This window comes from Schistosoma mansoni, chromosome 2 (genome assembly GCF_000237925.1).
Source record: "Schistosoma mansoni strain Puerto Rico chromosome 2, complete genome".
Classification (NCBI taxonomy): Eukaryota; Metazoa; Platyhelminthes; class Trematoda; order Strigeidida; family Schistosomatidae; genus Schistosoma; species Schistosoma mansoni.
The window spans coordinates 18186741-18205371 of NC_031496.1; the positions used below are offsets into that span (position 1 = coordinate 18186741).

Here is an 18631-nt window from a genome sequence, read left to right on the forward strand (position 1 = left end):
TTTCTCTAGTTGAAAGCGTAAGTCAATTGAAGACAATTAGTGAACGGTTGCTCAACATCGTGGATTGGTTGGAGTTAGACATAAACACCATCGGATGCCGGCTCAGTGGTCTATCGGTTAAGTGCTATGGTGCGAGACTAGTAGGTCCTGGGTTCGAATCTCGCGAGGCGAGGTCGTGGATGCGCACTGCTGAGGAGTTCCACAATAGGACGAGACGGCCATCCAGTGCTTCCAGGTTTTCCCTGGTGGTCTAGCTTCAATTGACTCACACTTTCAACTATGAAAATACTAAATCTCCACAAAACCTCTTCTGAAAATTTTATATCATACTTCTTTCCACAGTGTTCACTTATATCCCTTACATATACAATACTGGGTAAACAAGTGTCGCATTTATCACCTAGCACTTTCTTTCCTTCGGTTCTTATCATTTTACGTTTGACAATATTTTTGTGTGACCCATAACTAACCCCTGTTGTTCTCTTCTAATGTTGACCACTATTCGAATAGTTATTCAAAACGATATGAATACAGAAGTGTGTACTTTTCGTAGTTCCATACGGTTTCATTAGATAAAGCACACATCAGTAGCAGTTACCATATTTTGCGAATAATGTTATATCAATAGATTAAGTTAGCAAGGACAACAGGACATTTAATTATGACTTCTTATATTTTTGCATTCTTTTTCAGCATCATGCTATAGGAACTTTTAACTTTCTGAATTCAGAAAGACGATATGTTGCTGCAGCTGTCATTCCTCCACGTCGCCTTGATGTATATGATGAAGCTGATGAAAAAGCCACGCATTTACTATTGGACAGAGAGAGTCAACAATCAGACGAAATACCTCTACTGAGTCCAACCAGTACTAAATTGTTGAAATCCAGTGATTCTAAAGGAGATGTTATTGTTTCGCGTTCACCTCTGATAAGTTGTAATCTACCATCCTCTACATCATTGTCTTCTGGAAGCAAAGAAAAAACATGAATTTCGCACTTCAGTGTTTGTATATCTGTGATTAGACATTAACACGTGTTTCTACCCTATTGTTCTCTATTGTGCATAATAAACACCTACATAGCATAACTCTGTTCTTAACGTTATATGAGCAAATACCTATCTTGTTTTTTTCTTTGCGTTATTCACTTAAGATAGTTTTTTAAAAATAAAAATACCCATTTAAAGGAATACTGAGATGGATTTTTCGGGTGACTATTTCACAGTCTTAGGCTCCATCAAACAAACATTTCGAAGATGAAAATGTATACTACTGTTTCACTTAGATCAATAGCCTAGGGATATCAATTTCACTCATTATGTTATATGTTCAATTTTATTCCTTTAACCTCGAATCAAGCACCTGGATATATATCAGTGGTCTTTACATAATGAGTGTAAACCAGAATCCAGGATAAAAGTCTGTGGAGTTTCTCAGTGTCGATTTTTAGAGATTGTTGAATGTCATTGAAGTTGTTGAAATTAACCCTACTCCATTCACGTCACTTTTTGCGTATTGAATATACGTGAGTTTACCTGCAGTACTTTTTCAGAGTAATAAAAATAAATAGAAACCTTCAACTATTCAACAGTTCCCATGAGGTTAAAAAAATATATAAAATGCGTAATACCAAGAAATATATATCATAGGTTCTGACTTAAGAAGTCAGAAAAGTTAGGAATGAACAAGAATTGCAGTCACAACATAAGATAACGGTTTTAAGGTGTCATAAGTCACTTGACGTGTAAATTTATTGAGCAATGGATTTTAATCACAAATAAAAAGCAACGTGTTTACCACAAAAGCTGAATATGATAAGTTAAATTCCTGAAAGTATAGCGTTTACAATGCTAATGAATTTTTAGGTAAAATGAAGCAGAACCTTTACTCAAGTGTCTTCAGATGGTTCATTGTTGTATAGCAACTACCAAGTTGTTTTCCCAGTACCACCAGTTTTGTATCAATGTTTTAATATGGATAACCTGATCACCGTTAATTCTGTGCATGCACCAGACAGTTCGACAGGTACAGGTGATGAGCCATATATTTCACGAAAGATATCTGAATTATTAAATAGAACTGTTTGAAAGACAATGTATTTGATGATGGTTATTAAAAATATTACTGCTGGTAAACACAGATAATTTCGTTGCTCATCTGGGTATTTCCAATCCCTACATAAAGCAATTATTCTTTCAAGACGTTGCATAGGAAAATTTGTTCATTTTGTCGAAAAATAGGCTGTAAGAGTCTTGTTATATTTTTTATTTGCAATTGTTAACTAGTATTGATTACTTCGTTGTAAGTACTTTAATTTCTGTGATAATTGAATATTTACATTGGTTTTAAGCACATTGAACTCCATCGCTTAGTGTGTTGGAGCATGTACTTTAAAGAGAAGTGAGCTATTAGGCAGTTGTCTAGAAAGTGTAATAGCTCACTATTCTTTGAAATACGTAGTGATGTCCAGAAGAACGATTAGAGATTCACGACCAATCTGCCCAGATCAGACATCACAGGAACTCCAACAATGTCAACCTGAGTTGCAAATATTCTCTATCATATTAAGATACTTGGTGTATGTATGTGGATTTTATCTCGTACAGTTACTATAGTACTTGCCCGTGTTTGTGACATATAAACGTAATTCATTTGGAATACTAATTTCACTTTACACATATTAGTATTCCAGAAAACCGGTAGTGTATGTGTCTAACTTCAAGCACTTAGTAGTATTGCGCGACCATATCTCATTGCCTGCTCCATATAACTGACCCACACCCTATATGGTTGTGCTCCACTAGTTATGGTTTCTCACTAGAACTCCTGCAATCTCATTTAAAAGTTAATTACCAGTAAACACAGTGTTGGATATCAGCCGTGGTCTAGAGGTTGAGCGTTCGTGCGCCTGACGGAAGGTCCTGGACTCGACCTCTCTTTCATGGCGTCTTGGACGTGCATTGGTGAGTCCAATGCTAAGAAAACGCCACCGCCCATTGCTTCTTGGTTTTCAATGGTGGTCATATTCCTAATATTTTGCTCCTCGTTCAGTACCAACTTCAAGATTACCTCACCTTATCTGATTCTAAATTTCTATGGAAATGATGACATGATAATCGAACAGGTGTATAGTGTGATCAAATTGTAGATGTACTTTGTTTTGCGAACCCAATGTTTTCCATAGTTTTGTTGTAAAGTTTATAATTTATAAAATTTTCTCATAAAAGATGCCTCTAATTTCGTTGTGAAATTAAGCGAAAAATCAATGAAAATAAAACAAAGTGACGATGTGTTCAGTTATACGATGAGAATTATTTCTTTTTTTAAATTTTATTGGGAATAAAATTTATTTGTTCATTTTTCTACTCAATCATCAATTAATTACCCATCTAGTTATTCAACAGGGTTTGCAATGTCGTTTCATTGCGACGGATTTCACTTATCGGTTGTAATTTCCCGTCAAAATCTGCTGGGAAAACCAATGGATGTCTGGCATTATTTTCAACTGAAATCACCAATGAACGTAAAGAGAATGACGCCAGTTCATTATGGGAATTAGATAAACCTAAACGTATTTGGCCCAATCAGTTACCTGCTGCTATCGAAGCTGTCACACCACCTTGTCCAACAACTGTAGCGGCTACTTCGAAAGCACCACTGATAAAAGACTTTTTCAGAGGCCAAGTCAATCTGGTACTTTTGATTGGTCCGCGTATTATTATTATTATTATTATTATTATTTAACTCCTGACAATTGCACTGGTGGAATTCAGAAGTGGTGGCATTTTTTCACCTAATAAAATACTCATAACATACTATTTGAATCGTAGTTCAAAAGGTCCATTCTTTGTATCATTACTGTACGTTAAACTAATGCGTTCAGTATGAAGATCATATGAACATCTTTAAACCCATTCGGACGCTTCGATTCTATGTTTATTACAAATGAACTCATCTCCGCATGGTAGACATTGTAGAATTTTCCCCTACAGTATTGGCAGTATTCTATCAGACTAAACCAATTAATACTTGTATTGATTTCGACATTACTATCCAGTACTTAAAATATCAACCATTGCTATCTTTGAAATCGGGATTTGTATCTTGCAATGTAACATTGTAAGGTTTCATTGTCGGTTATTCAAAGTTTTAATTATTTCTCAAGTAGCATTACACTATGTAGATAAATCGATCATCTAACGATATTATGAAAGTGTGATTTTATATATTAGAAAAATGATAAGTTTCCCTAATCATGTAGTCGTGCTTTGTTAATGACTGTTCAGGCTTTCTACACCAACGGTTAAAGATTGGTTTCAGTTATCTAAAATTATATTAATTTGAAGGTTTGCATGGAAAATCATTTTCATCGATTTAATGTTTTCTAAATCTTATTTTTTATTCAGTACATTTCATTCATTTCAAGATATGTTCTTCGTAACTTTCTGAAACATAGAAATTCTTTATATGATTAAATAAGTCAATAAAGTGGTTTTACTTGGCGATACTATGGTTTTTTTTGCTAAATCAGTCCCATATTTGAACGAAGTCAATTATATGAAACGCAAACTTAAGCGTGGACTTATAAGCAACACCTTAGCCTGATAATTTGGAATTCCTAAACAATCCATTAGATTTAGTACTCAAAGCGTTAAAAATCTACTTCATACAATCCCTGTAGAAAATGTGAAATCTCAAAGATGTACACCTGTCATTGATGATTTGTAAACGCTAACTTTAAGAACTATCATCCACCCACCTTTTGGCAGTCAACTAAATGAAGCTCATATCAATCAATCATGAATTTTTTTTATTAAATGGTGACTGGTTATCATCAAAGTTTAATATCTGCAGAAATACCATTAGATGTTTGAAAATATGTAACAATAATATACTCCGATCCTGGGTTTGTTTAAATGTATGCTACGATTATCCTTTTAAAATTTGGATTTAGAACTTGGATGCATCAATCAAGACTTTGTACTATTCATGTAATTACCACTAGGGGACATCTCTGGAAATTTGAAATCGATATTTTTCTATAGAATACACGGCTGCTTTTCCTGTATCAACAATTAATAAACTGGTAATAGCTTTCTTTTTATTTACAGGAATTGTTCGAATTCCTCGAATTACAAACTAGACGTCAAGTAGATGATTTAGATGCTATGCACAATCAGATCAAGAGATTCATACTCAAAAGTATGTGATTTTTTCCCCAGTGATTTGCTGTTTGATATTAAATTTAAATGGGGCAATCAGTTTTTAAAGGTATGTTTTGACTAATATACATTATATGCTACTGGATGAAAACAGGTTCATTTGATATGTAGTCATTGGTCGGTCTGAGTCTTACAGGCGTTATAGATTTTCTAATCGGGGTCCATGGGATTATTGTAGTTAATAGTTTATAACGTTAAGTGATCAGACACTAAGAATATTTGTTTAACTATGACAGTATATTAAGTCTTGACAAACGCAGTGTAAGGTGAAGATCAGCTTTTAACAAATTAAATATGATCACTTTTGTCTAGAATGTTTCAAAACTGATTAATCGATTAGATTTAGGCTGATATAACCGATCCAAATATATGTTCACATTGTCGACTGTTCCTTTTCGTGTCAACTGTGTGGAGTTTTTCTGCAAGCGCAACGGCGTGTATCCTGATTCTCCTCATTTTTTAACATGTACCTTAGTCAGATAGTATAAGCACTTGACTATCGACTAAAATCCAGTTCGAAAATTCACACTTGAAAGGTAACTATCGAGTTTTATATGCTAAGAGGATGAATCGTGCTAGTAACGTAGTACAGACGGTTAAAACGTCCTGGTCGCCTACAATATGACGGATGTTTCTTTGTAAGGAATTCTAAAAACAAATTGTACTACTAGTATTGCATCTTATTAACTCTATCTGTAATATTCAAAATCCGTGTAAAATCAGCTGTTTATAGTATTTTGAAGGTGACCTTTTGGTGACCCATCTTTTCACTTGTTGGAGAACAATAGTATGATTTTGCTTCTGAACGTGAATCTCAGCATTTTCTTACTGTTTTAGTCGATTTAACTGGTGTTGAAGGATGTCAAGAAATAGGTGTTTCACCTAATGTATGTCAATAGCTTCAACGCAACAAGCAATCTCGATCACCGCATCATATCAACAGGTATTATCTGAAAGTTACTGATGAAAGCAGAGAATTTCAACCACTCAGTTACATTTTCTTTCCTTATCTTGTTATCAGATCACTAAGATAATGTCACCAACAATAGACTTCTAGTCTAATTGGATCATATGTGGCAATGCTATTCCACCTCATTTAGTTCAGTCGACAAAGTAGAGTTGTTTTTATCTTCCATACAGTACACATAGATAACATCCTTTTATGTAGTAGCAAATGTTTGTACAATGTACCCAAGTCGTTCAGGATTATGTGATGGTTCAATATACTAATTACTTGAACAGAAGCAGATATAATGACTACAAGGATATATATTACGCAAATATGCCTACTAAATCGAATAATTTTCAGTGTGATTTCAGTAAACAATGTTATAAATGATTTTGTTGGGTTAATACGATTGTTTTTATTATATACTACTATCTTATTTCATATTTATATCTATGTTTTATCGGTGTACTGATAAACTAAACTATACTTCATGTACTCAACTCTGAATTACACGTTACTGTACATATGTTTGTAAGTAAATGCATATATTTCCATATCAACTATCAAACTTTGCTCTTTAGTCAACTCACTTGCAAATGTTTTAAATGATTATATATATATATATATATATATATATATATATATATATATATATATATATATATATATATATATATATATATATATATATATATATAGGAACTGTAGTCTGTCGAAAGAAATATATATATATATATATATATATATATATATATATATATATATATATATATATATATATATATATATATATATATGTATATGTATAAAAAAAAAATATATATATATATATATATATATATATATATATATATATATATATATATATATATATATATATATATATATATATATATCTATATCTCTCTCTCTCTCTCTCTCTCTCTCTCTCTCTATCTCTCTCTCTCTCTCTCTCGAGAAATGATACATAATCTGAATGAACTTGGTCTACTTGCTTTATGTATTGATAAAGAATATGATGGTCTTGGTTTTAATACAACTCAATGGATAAGAGCTTGCGAAGCAATCGGTTTAGATGGATCTGTATGGGCTACATTAACTGCACATCAGTCATTAACTGCTAAAGTTAGTAACTTTGCTGAATATTTAAATATTAACTGATTATTTCATCAATTTTAGAAAACTTATGATTTTTTTGAGACGTATAAGGTATTTATAAAGGAAAATTACTTACGCCTGTCATCCCTCGTGGAGGAGCATAGGCCCTCCACCAGCATTCTCCATCAAACCCTGTCCTGATTAGTCCTTTCCAGTTGCTATTCATCCTTTTCATTTCTGCTTCTCATTCCCGACCTAATTTGTTCTTCGGCCTTCTTCTTTTCCGTTTCCCTTCAGGATTCTAAGTTAGCGTTTGCCTCGGGATGCAGTTTGGTGGTTTCCTCAATGTGTGTCCTATCCACCTCCAATGTCTTTTCCTAATTTCCTCTTCAGCTGGAATCTGATTTGTCCTCTCCCACAGTAGGCTGTTGCTGATGGTGTCCGCCCAATGGATGTTGTATACCGTGCGTAGGCAGTTTTTTTTATCAATACTTGTATCTTTTTGATGATGGTTGTAGTAGTTCTCCAAGTTCCAGCTCCGTACAATAGAACTAACTGTCTTGACTTTTGTATTGAAGATTGTGACTTTGATGTTGGTTGATAGACAGTTGTTTTTAGTTCCATATGTTCTTCAATTGTAGGAATGCGGCCCTTACTTTGCCAATCCTTCCCTTTACGTCCCCATGAAATCCTCCTTGTTCATCGATGATGCTGTACAGATACGTGAAAGATTCCACATCTTCCAGATTTTCTTCATCGAATGAGATTAGGTTGATGTTCTCCGTATTGTATTTGAGTATCTTACTTTTTCTTTTATTTATGTTAAGGCCTACTGATGCTGGAGCTGCTTCTGCTACACTAGTTGTCTTCATCTTCATTTGTTCGTGTGTATGGGATGGAAGGGCCAGGTTATCTGCGAAGTTCGAATCATCTAGTTGATTCCAAGCTGTCCATTTTGTTCCGTGCTTCCATCAAATGTCGAGGTCTTCATAATGCAGTCAATCATCAGAAGAAAAAGGAAGGGGGAGAGTAGGCAGTCTTGTCTCACTCCGGTCCTTACTGGAAATGCATCTGTTATCTGTCCTCTATGCATGAGCTTGCACTGTAGCCCGTCTTATAAGTCCCAGATAATGTTGACAATCTTCTCAGGGACTCTATAGTGTCGAAGAAGTTTCCATAATGTTCTCCGGTCCACACTGTCAAACGCCTTCTCATAGTCAATGAAGTTAACGTATAGTGACGAGTTCCACTCAACTGATTGTTTGACGATGATCCGGTCTGTGCATGACCGATCCTTACGGAATCCAGCCTGTTGACCTCGAAGTCGGGCATCTACTGTGTCTTTCATCCGGTTCAGCAACACTCTATTGAATACTTTTCCTGGTACTGACAACAATGTGATGCCCTTGTAATTCTCACATTTGCTCAGATAACCTTCCTTTGGTATCTTGATGAGATATCCTTCTTCTCAATTTATCAGTGGCATTTGTTCTCCCTCACAAATCTTCCTGAATAGAACATGAAGTATACTTGCAGTTACTTCTATATATGACTTCAAAGCTCCAGCTAGTATGTTGTCAGGTCGTGTTGTTTTCCCACTCTTGATTTGTCTGATGGCCATCTTGATTTCTTCGATCGTTGGTGGAGTGACATCTATAGGAAGGTTCTTGTGCTGCCTCGATGTCCGATGTGTTCAATGGAGCTGGTCTATTCCAGGGTTCCCCGAAGTATTTTACCCATCTGTTCTTGAATCTCAGTGATTATCTTTCCTTCTCTGTCCTTGATAAGTATCTCTGATTGACCTTATTTTACCCTGCCAGTTTCTTCGTTGTATCATATGGTTGTTTCATATTCCCTTCTCTGGCAACTCTTTCCGCCGTCGTTGCTAGTTCGCCCATGTATTTCTGCTTGTTAGCTTTAATGGTCTTCTTCACTTCCTTGTTTGCTTCTGCGTACTCTGCTTGCTCGTTGACTTTCTCTGCTCATGTTCGACTGTTGTTAATTCCTGTCTTCTTGTTCTTCCTTTCTTCAATCTTGTCCAGGGTTTCCACAGAGATCAATTCCATATGATGATGATGTTTCATGCGGCCCAGAACCTCGTGACACGTTAAAGTTAAGGCCTCTTTGATTCCTTTCCAGTTGTCTTCCATCTTAGTTTCTTCTTTCATTAGATCCTGTAGAGATTGGAATCTGTCGTTGAGAGTTATCTTGAATTCTTTGAGTTTGTTAGTATCTCGAAGGAAGGCTGTATTAAATCTTTGTGGTGCCGTTACACCAGTTGTCCAGCGTTTCTTTAGCTTCAGTTTCATCTTGACCAAAACCAGGTGGTGATCTGAAGCTATGTCAGCTCCTCTCCTGTTTCTTACGTCTTCCATTGTCTTTCTGAATTTTTTATGGATACAAATAAATCCTATCTGGTTCTCTGTGGTGTGACCCGGTGAGACACATATAGCTTTGTGTATGTGTTTGTGCCGCTTATAAACAATTTGTTGAATGCATATAGGTTTGCATATCTCACCCCATTTTCGTTTCTTTCTCCCAGTCAGTTCATATCGTCCCATGATGTCCTCATATCCGGTGTTGTCCATTCTGACTTTCGCTTTTAGATCTCCCATCAGGATGGTGAGGTCCTTTCTTTGGCACTTCTCTATGACTGATTGCAGCCTCGTATAGAACTGATCTTTATTGTCGTCGTTGCTATCATTGGTGGGTGCATAACATTAGATAACATTCAATGTGATTTGTTTTGAAGGATGCTTTGGTGGTCCTGGATCCATGAGATTCCCATCCTACAAGTGCAATTCGTGCTTTTCTGGACAGCATTCGCGCAACTCCCTGAGTGTGTGAAGTATTTTCTTCTTTGTGACCAGAGTACAGCAGCAACTCTTTCATATCTAGCCTTTGTTGTCCAGCTTGAGTCGAATGGGTTTTGCTGATTCCGAGTACTGCCAAGTTGTATCTCCTCATTTCCGTTGCTATTTGACTGGTCCTCTCGGTCACTCGCATTCTCCGAACGTTCCATGTACCTATAAACAATGTTGCTTTGGTTTTTAGAAGGGGCATCGGCCATGTGACTTTTGAAAAATCTTGGCTTTCATCATGAGGTGTCATAGTTCTCCATTTAACTCCCAGGACAGAGTTTATGTGGTTAAATTTGTTTAATCCGGTTGTCATTGTTTTGGCAAGATTGTTTCCTGCGGGATGGGGTTACCGACCCCAAGCAGAGTTTTGCAAAGGAAACATATATAATTAAATTAATGGTTAATGAAATGAGCACAGCAAATTTCTTACTATATATATATATATATATATATATATATATATATACTCTATATACTCTATACTCTATATATATACTCTATATATTACGAACATAATTTCTTATGAAAGTAACAATTCCCATCTAAATACTCAGGATATAAACTGATTAAAGAAAATATAACTTATTTTGACTTGAGCTAACTTTTGACTAATTTATGGTATTATTGTATCCTCTGTTTCGATTTATTAAGTTAAGGGCTTTTGGGGGGTGAAGTTTGTTCATTGTCACGGGAATTCATCTCCTAAAGATCGGATGATTAATAAGAAATTAACTGAATAATATTATCTAAGATAAAGTGTGGCTCCTGGATAAAATCATGTGTTGTTGACGTCGACTGACTTTGAATACTTTCTTAAATGGGATCATTGGAAAATTTGGTCAAACAGTTCTAAACATTTTTGACATTAGTGAGTTGTTTAGCAATAATGTGTCACATATAATTATCAACCAATACTTACGGAGTCTTACTATATAGTTGCATTATTGGTAGATCCGAGCTTGAACATTAAAATGGAATGTTCATGTTCATATTTGTATCCGTTCATTATGTTGTGGATTACTAATCAACTTGTGATATTTAGATCTACAGTTCCATTAAATCAATCTCTAGTCGTTTAGTTAGCACAGTAACGGTTTAATCTTCATCTATATAATCCGGTAACGGTATTTTCTGATCATTCAAACGTTAATAGATTAAATAGAACAATGATTTGTACTCTACTGACGTTAAAAGTCAAGTGATATAAATCAGTAAATCATAAGTGTAATCTTTAAAAATAAGTAGGATGATGTGATGTTTGTATTTTTTTATAAACATAACCGTTACTAAACCAATAGATGCCTCCTGTTTTTTTTTTAAAGAAACTTACTAATGATAATAAATACATTTTTGTAATATCTAAATGATTAGTAGAAAGTAGTATTTCCGATGCTTGATTTACTCTGAAGATTTAGCATTCATCAAGTTACAAAACGCCAGGAATACAATTTTTACTAATTGGAATATCACGAAAATATATGTTTATTATTAAATTTATACTCAATGTTCGATTTACTTAAAACTATCAAGTTCAACCCTGATATTGATACGTACAAATGATAATCTCGTTTGAAGGTCCGTGATAGCAATCAAACAAGTGATATGTATTAATCTGTTTAATTTTATATTGCCAATAGACGCATTACTGTCATTACTTTAATCATTTTTAGTGAATTTATTGATAACCAATATAACCAATATATTCTATTTAAATGCCTTATATATGATTTATACAATGAAAACAGTTTTTTACTTTATTGATTAGTGTGTTCATTTTAGAATATTTCTTTGTATGTTCCAGTAGAGTAATCCCTTTCTCATTAATTTATGATGCTCCTTTGATAACTAAATACATGTTTGTTTATTATTTAAATAATACTGTTTGTTTGAGAAAGGCAATGAGGCTATCTGACTAGTTAAAAGTAATTCGAACTTGTTTATAATTACTTAAAATATAAGTGGAATTAATCATCAGTAATGTTCAGTTGAATGAGTTTTGTAGAAGTTAGTTCACTTTCAAGGTTCTATTCGTCGTAGATTGGTCCTAGTTGGGATACTATTTGGAACCAGGAAACACTGAACAGCTGCTTTTTTTTAGTATTGGACTACTCAGCGATACTCACACACGACGTTATCAAAGATATAACTCAAGACTTGGTCTCGCTGTGAACGTTCTATCATTATATCTGCTGTTTGGGTGTTCAATGGTTGAATTTCAACTTTAAGGAATTTGGGATACAGCGCGACAAACATTAAATGTTATTGATGAAAATTGTTTCACTTTCAACTTGTCCAAACTCCACTAGTCACAACTTGAAATCGGAATTTCAGGTACAACCCGAAGTAAGCCGCTATTCGACTAACTGTTTGACATAACGTTTCTAATGGTTAGGTATTCTCTGGAAGACTGAGAGGTCCTGAGTTAGATCTGTGATAAATCATGAGTACGCACTACTGAGCATTCCCGTACTAGAATGAAACATCTATCCAGTCCTTCCAGGTTTCGAATGATGCCCCAATTGGGATCATTCTGTAACGAATACAACTCACATATTAATCATGCTAGTAATTTTGTGACTACTACATTTTGTTCTAGACAATATCTTTACTTGGAACAAAGGAACAAAAGGCGTATTATTTACCGAAATTAGCATCTGGTGAATTTATTGGCGGGTTTTGTTTATCTGAAATTAGCAGGTTCGTTTTTAATTTTGTTCTTTTTTTTGACAATTTAATTAATTTGAGTATTTTCTCAATTGAATTTGTTAAACACTTTTTATGTCTCAAGGATGATTACATTATTCAGGGTGTTATTTATTGAGTATATTGCATGCAAGACACTAAACGCGGTAGTCAAACAGTAATCATTTTGTGCTATCTTACACTAGTGAATAAACGTTTGTTAAATTACGAAATGTATTGTAGTCACTAGGCCAGATGATTCACTCACACACTCTGAGAAATTTCCGTCTTCGTATATTGTTTAAGGTTACCAAACAATTAACTTATCAAAACTGTCCCAGATATAACTCAGCTATTTCGAAACCTCACATGAAGCTTTAAATATTCACGTTCTAAATGCAAAGCAAATCCGACTAGGACCTTGAAATACCTTATTACTGATGTATGTGCTATTTTAAAGGTACGTATTCAATATCATGATAAGTTCGTATAAATGAAATGAGTTTTATGTACTTTCACCTGTTATTTATGAAGAAGTTGCATTCAGTTTTGCCTGTGCTAGCATTATGCTTACAAACCAATTTACTCTGGTATTCAGATGGTTCTCATCACGGAAAGAACTTCATCCTAAGTACTTTTTCTATCTGCATAAACTTTTAATGAAAATCATCTTTATTTTTGAAATATTTATCACGGAATTTTTGTTGTCTCTTTCTTTAGTGGTAATGATATTCAAGCACTGACTAGTTTAGCAGTTTTAAATGAAACTGATGATCACTATATACTTGATGGTCATAAAACTTGGGTTACCAATGGTGCAGTGGCAGATGTTTTCGTTGTATTCGCTCGAACTCTCTCTAGTAATGTATGTAATTCTTTTTTTGCCAATTGCTAAATTCGTAAAAATTTGGATTGTTAACTAAAAAGTTGAAAAACCACAAAAATGTTGGTTTGCTTTGGTTTCAAACTTGACAATACTCTACATTCTCAACTATTATCTTAGCTAAAACCAAATACAATATCAGATTTTGTAATAAAACTGGCATATTTGGATATTCATTAGTTTTCAAGTGCGAAGCTTTGGACACAAGGCAACTATATACGCACTATTTGCCGATTAACGTACTTGACATGCTTTGAAATCTGAAGGAATAATCATTTCACTCATTGTATTTATTACTAGGATGCCCCGATTCTTTAGGGAGCTTATATTTGGGTGTGCTTATTTCTATAATTCTTTAGTCGTTAACTAACTCTTATTTAATATTCCTGTATGTTAATGATGATGGATTTTTCCTATATTGTTATCCAAACAATTTAAACTCTATTCACCTTTGATATTTCTTGAACTTTTTTTAGAATAATAACGAGATAACAGCGTTTATTGTGGATCGGTCATTGGATGGTATTGAATGTGGGCCACTGTTGGATACTTTTGGTGCACGTGGATCAAATGGTATATATATATATATAACTTATTTTACAAAATATTTTTTTAATAGAAAGTGAAACAAGCATTTGTAAATTCTTTACTTAAATGAAAGTTTTAAAAGATTTTTTGAAAACATATAATTATCTCTTTTTAATAAAGTACTGTTGTAAGCTGACAATAGTTAGCCAAAAAGGTTGGATAACAAAAGACCTAGGATAAAACTCTATTAGAAACTGAATACTACAATTGTTCTTAACAGCTTATAGAACTACACCCAACCCTACTGTCCCAGACATAAAGTCCCTTGCCGAAGTCATGTTTTGAAGAAGTATGCGAACTATACTTAACAACCATGTCGCCACTTGAAACAGTGAATGGGTGCAGACAAAACCAGAATATCCGAAGTTTCAATCTGGCTGATAAAGTGGTTGTCAAGTCATACCTTGGGAAAAAATCAATGGGAACCTTGAGTTATTAAAAAGAGAATGGGTAACGCTTCGTGAAATGTGTGTGGGACATTTGGAATGTGAATCAGACACATCAACCAATTTCATAGAGAAAAAACAACAATGAACACTCTAGATAGACAAGTGAGTCTTTCTCTGGAGATAAACACAGATACTCCAGCGATAGGAACTTCCAAAGACATAATGGAGAACAACAGGGTGGAATTTCGGAGTTGGAAGACACCAAGATAGACGGAATGCTACCGCAAACCAATTGTCAAGTTACAAGTGAACCCTAGCAGAAAATCATATTCCGAGGCGGTGTTGGGACGGCTTCTAAAAACGCAACAAAGCCTCCAGAGGCTCTAAAGGAACCGAAAAGGTTCCATCCAGTCAGAACCTGATAGAGCCTTTTAGAATATCAACGTGGTGTGCTACGATTGTACAATAGCATGACTTGCCTCCTTGCAGATTGGCTGAATTATAATGATGTTATAGCTAGCACTAATAACTTTAAATACCCATGTTTTTCCGTACATTCTTGATTCTCACCCAGTAATCACTTTTTCTGCTTCTTCTGTCTTCTGATTTACGACTGTGGAATTCTACATGTTCGAATGTCGTTAGTTGTATATCGTATTCTGCTGTTATCAAATGATAACAGCAGGTTGTAATACTGCCGATGAGGATGCAGTATTTATGTCATTCTGAATGATTCCTATATAGTTTTCACTTTGTTTAGTCTGCTTTTGTATTCATTGATAAATTTATACTTGATCGTTAAAATAAACTTTATGACAGAACTACTCTGAATCAACAGTAGATCGCTAATAATAGAAAATAGTTTTTTATAATCAATATTTTAGTGCAACAATTCAAATGAAGCTCAGGAAAAAAATAATTAGCTTTCGATATATATATATATCAATGATAGTGCGAAGGATTAAAAATCTTGAATATGGTTAGGAAAGGAGGTACATGTGAAAGAATACTGAAACTCTAGATCTAGAGGTAAACAAAGAATGAATTATTCTTCGCCATTGACAAGTTGTGAGTCACGTTGCCTAACACTTCCAACTGTTAATCCCAGTTGTCGTGCATACCCCAAGTAATCTTTATAGATTATATCTAGTCATAAATGGTGACTATTAAATAGTCTCAAGCTAGATTGAAAAAGTTAATTAGTGCTTCTTGATCTTCAGTTGTCAACTATTTGTGATAACAATTACCTGGAAAATCTTTTTATTTGTTTTATTGATAGAATTGTCTATCAACTAGTTTGTTCTATTATATTTACTTCCGTTAAGCAACTGATGTCATTTTCAAGAAAGTGAAAGTTCCTAAGAAGAATTTATTGGGTAAACATGGTGATGGATTTAAAGTAAGTTTGAATTATTTCATTGCGTAGTCTTTAAAACTTAGTTAATCTATTTGGTGTCTTTATTAAAATTAAAATAATTTTAAATATCACTGCAAGTTATGATGGAAACTTAGCAGTTGTGTGGTTTTAACTTGCAAAACTTCGATAGTCCACGCTCTTAATCCATTTTAAGGCCGATTATTCGGTGAACAGTGGATCACTTTAGATTCAGTGTAAGATCGTTCATTAGTCAGCATTTCTCTTCAAAATTTGCGATATTTGCAGTATGTGAGGTTATTTTACAATCTCCTAATTTCCCGATAGTAACTTGCTTAAAGGAAAAAACATTTATTTCAGCGGACAAAATATTACTTACTACAGAATAATAACTTCTAGCTGTAAACTGAATTTTAACAACTTATTAAAAAGTATAACAAAAAATATTCGCAATGACTTTGGTTACATATCACTCACTCATTATTAAATAGTACGTAAATGTATTTACTGATTTGACAGAAAACATCTTATTTCCTTCAATATTCGAAACTATAATGAGGTTAAATAACCAAGAGTAGTTGATTCTCATATTCTGTTTTATCTCCATAAAAGAAATAATCTTGGTCTTTTATCATTTTAAATCGAATATGAAGTTAGGTATTCTTATTGAAATAATTTTGTTTGAACTGAATTTAATTAAAAAGTAGTCGATAGGAAACTTTTGACCCAGGTTTCATGCCATTCATCACTCGTCAGTGAAAGGATTTTGTAATTTTGTTGGAAAAATTGCTCTCTGTTAATAGTTCGGATCATAGTATATCAGAAATTGACTGAAAATGGGTATATACATATATACCACTGGATCTCGGTTCAAAGTCCAAAGCTGTTCTGTTTTTTTGCCGAACTTTGATGTTCCGGCTTTAACTCTATGCATAATGTTGTGAATGCTCACTACGAACAAGTTCAAGACTGATACTAAGTAGATATATCTAGCTCTCCCTTGTTTTTCAATAGTTCTCCTGCTGAAGTTAGTCACCGCCTAAAATTAATATTAGAGTAATATTAGTATTAATTATCTGTCCATCTTTTCTCCCTTCAAAGTATCTTATCATTAAAGCTACTTAGAATCAGTCAGTTGTTAACAATGTACCTGGTACAGGTGTATATCCTCTGAGGTTGACGCAACTTACATTAGTGAAATGAGAGATGAAATTAACAACCTGGAATGCTAGATAAAAAAAAATAATATACCATCTTCAGTGTAAGATTATACATGAGAATCACATTATTCAAAGGAAATTGAATATGATCGAAAAATAATATCTTAAACTGACTTCGTGTGTAGAAAAGTGGTAAATATTTAGCCATTCATTATGTGGATGGATTTTGGAGAATTTAATACTTATACTAAAATTCAGGTTCAGATTACTTTGTTCTATCGTAACAAGCGAAATGAATCAATCCATTTTTTTAAAAAAATTTTGTTTAAGATTAGATCATTTTATATCAGTTATTTAACATTATGTAATTATTTAGTGCCATAACTCTAACTGATGGTTTTGAATACCGTCTACTAGTTAGTTTAGTGTGTTGTTTTTCAAGTAACCTTATAAGACTCAGCATCATGATATACTATGTTTGATGTTGACAAATCAGATAAGACGTTATTAACGCAAGTCCTATCCTAATTTAATAAATTTGGTCATCATTGAAACTCTTTAGGTGCTCCTTACTGACAAGTCCTAACTAGCAAGAAACATAAGTTAAGAGTTTCTCGTCGACTACCTCCAACCACTTAACACTAAAAGTCAAATCCCTGCACTGGCTATTCTTTAGCCATTAGTGAATCCTGTTTGTTTCTATTTGCGTTCAATATTGTTTTAAATTTCTATATTTTTTTACCAACAATTAAACTGAGTAACTTATTTATTCCCTTCATTTTATTAGACAGCTCAAAATGTTTTAGTTCTTCATCGTTTGAATACTGTAGCCTCTGGTGTTGGTGTACTACGTTATCTTCTTTCATATACTGCTGAACATTGTTTACAACGTCATCAATTTGGAAAACCAATTGGTGATTATTCTAGAGTAGAAGAAAAATTATCTGAAATTGTCTTAAATCTTTATGCAATGGAATCAGGATTATTCTATTTTAGCGGTTTACTAGATGCGCAACCATCACGCGATCTTTCCTTAGAATTAGCTGCTTTAAAAGTAAGATTTTTTCCCGTAGATATTTCTTCTGGTAAATTACCACGTTTTTTCTATTTTGAATGTACATTTTGAACAGTTTTATACTTTATTTGTGAGAAAAATGGAGATAATGTTATGTCCTAACGAAGAATAAATGAATGGTAACTGTTAGGAATTATTCATGGACTATTATTACACATATTCTTATTGTATAACTATTAAGTAACTAAAGTGGATAAACGTGAAATCTAAATTTTACAAATAACAACTATGATTTATTCATGAAGTTAACCATATTTGGCCTAGGGAAGTTTTTCATTAGGATATATTCCACAACTTTCCCTCAAAAAAATTGACAAATTTGGTGTGATGGTTTATTTGTCACCGTAT

At 33.7% G+C, this 18631-nt stretch overlaps 2 protein-coding genes across 2 annotated transcripts in view; both read left to right on the forward strand.

Moving 5' to 3' along the window:
- The window catches only part of Smp_001590.1 (hypothetical protein), a 5515-nt gene extending 4428 nt beyond the window's left edge, over window positions 1-1087 (forward strand). Inside the window, exon 6 of the mRNA XM_018795950.1 lies at window positions 694-1087. Within this exon, the coding sequence (XP_018650211.1) occupies window positions 694-990 (297 nt within the window). The 3' untranslated portion in view covers window positions 991-1087. The remainder of the gene's footprint in view (window positions 1-693) is intronic.
- A 1297-nt stretch (window positions 1088-2384) lies between these two features.
- The window catches only part of Smp_122930 (acyl-CoA dehydrogenase), a gene marked incomplete at its 5' end in the record, with an annotated part of 21186 nt that continues 4939 nt past the window's right edge, over window positions 2385-18631 (forward strand). Inside the window, 6 exons of the mRNA XM_018795951.1 lie at window positions 2385-2401; window positions 3406-3694; window positions 5113-5203; window positions 7131-7297; window positions 12728-12828; window positions 17995-18262. Of these exons, the coding sequence (XP_018650212.1) occupies window positions 2385-2401; window positions 3406-3694; window positions 5113-5203; window positions 7131-7297; window positions 12728-12828; window positions 17995-18262 (933 nt within the window). The remainder of the gene's footprint in view (window positions 2402-3405; window positions 3695-5112; window positions 5204-7130; window positions 7298-12727; window positions 12829-17994; window positions 18263-18631) is intronic.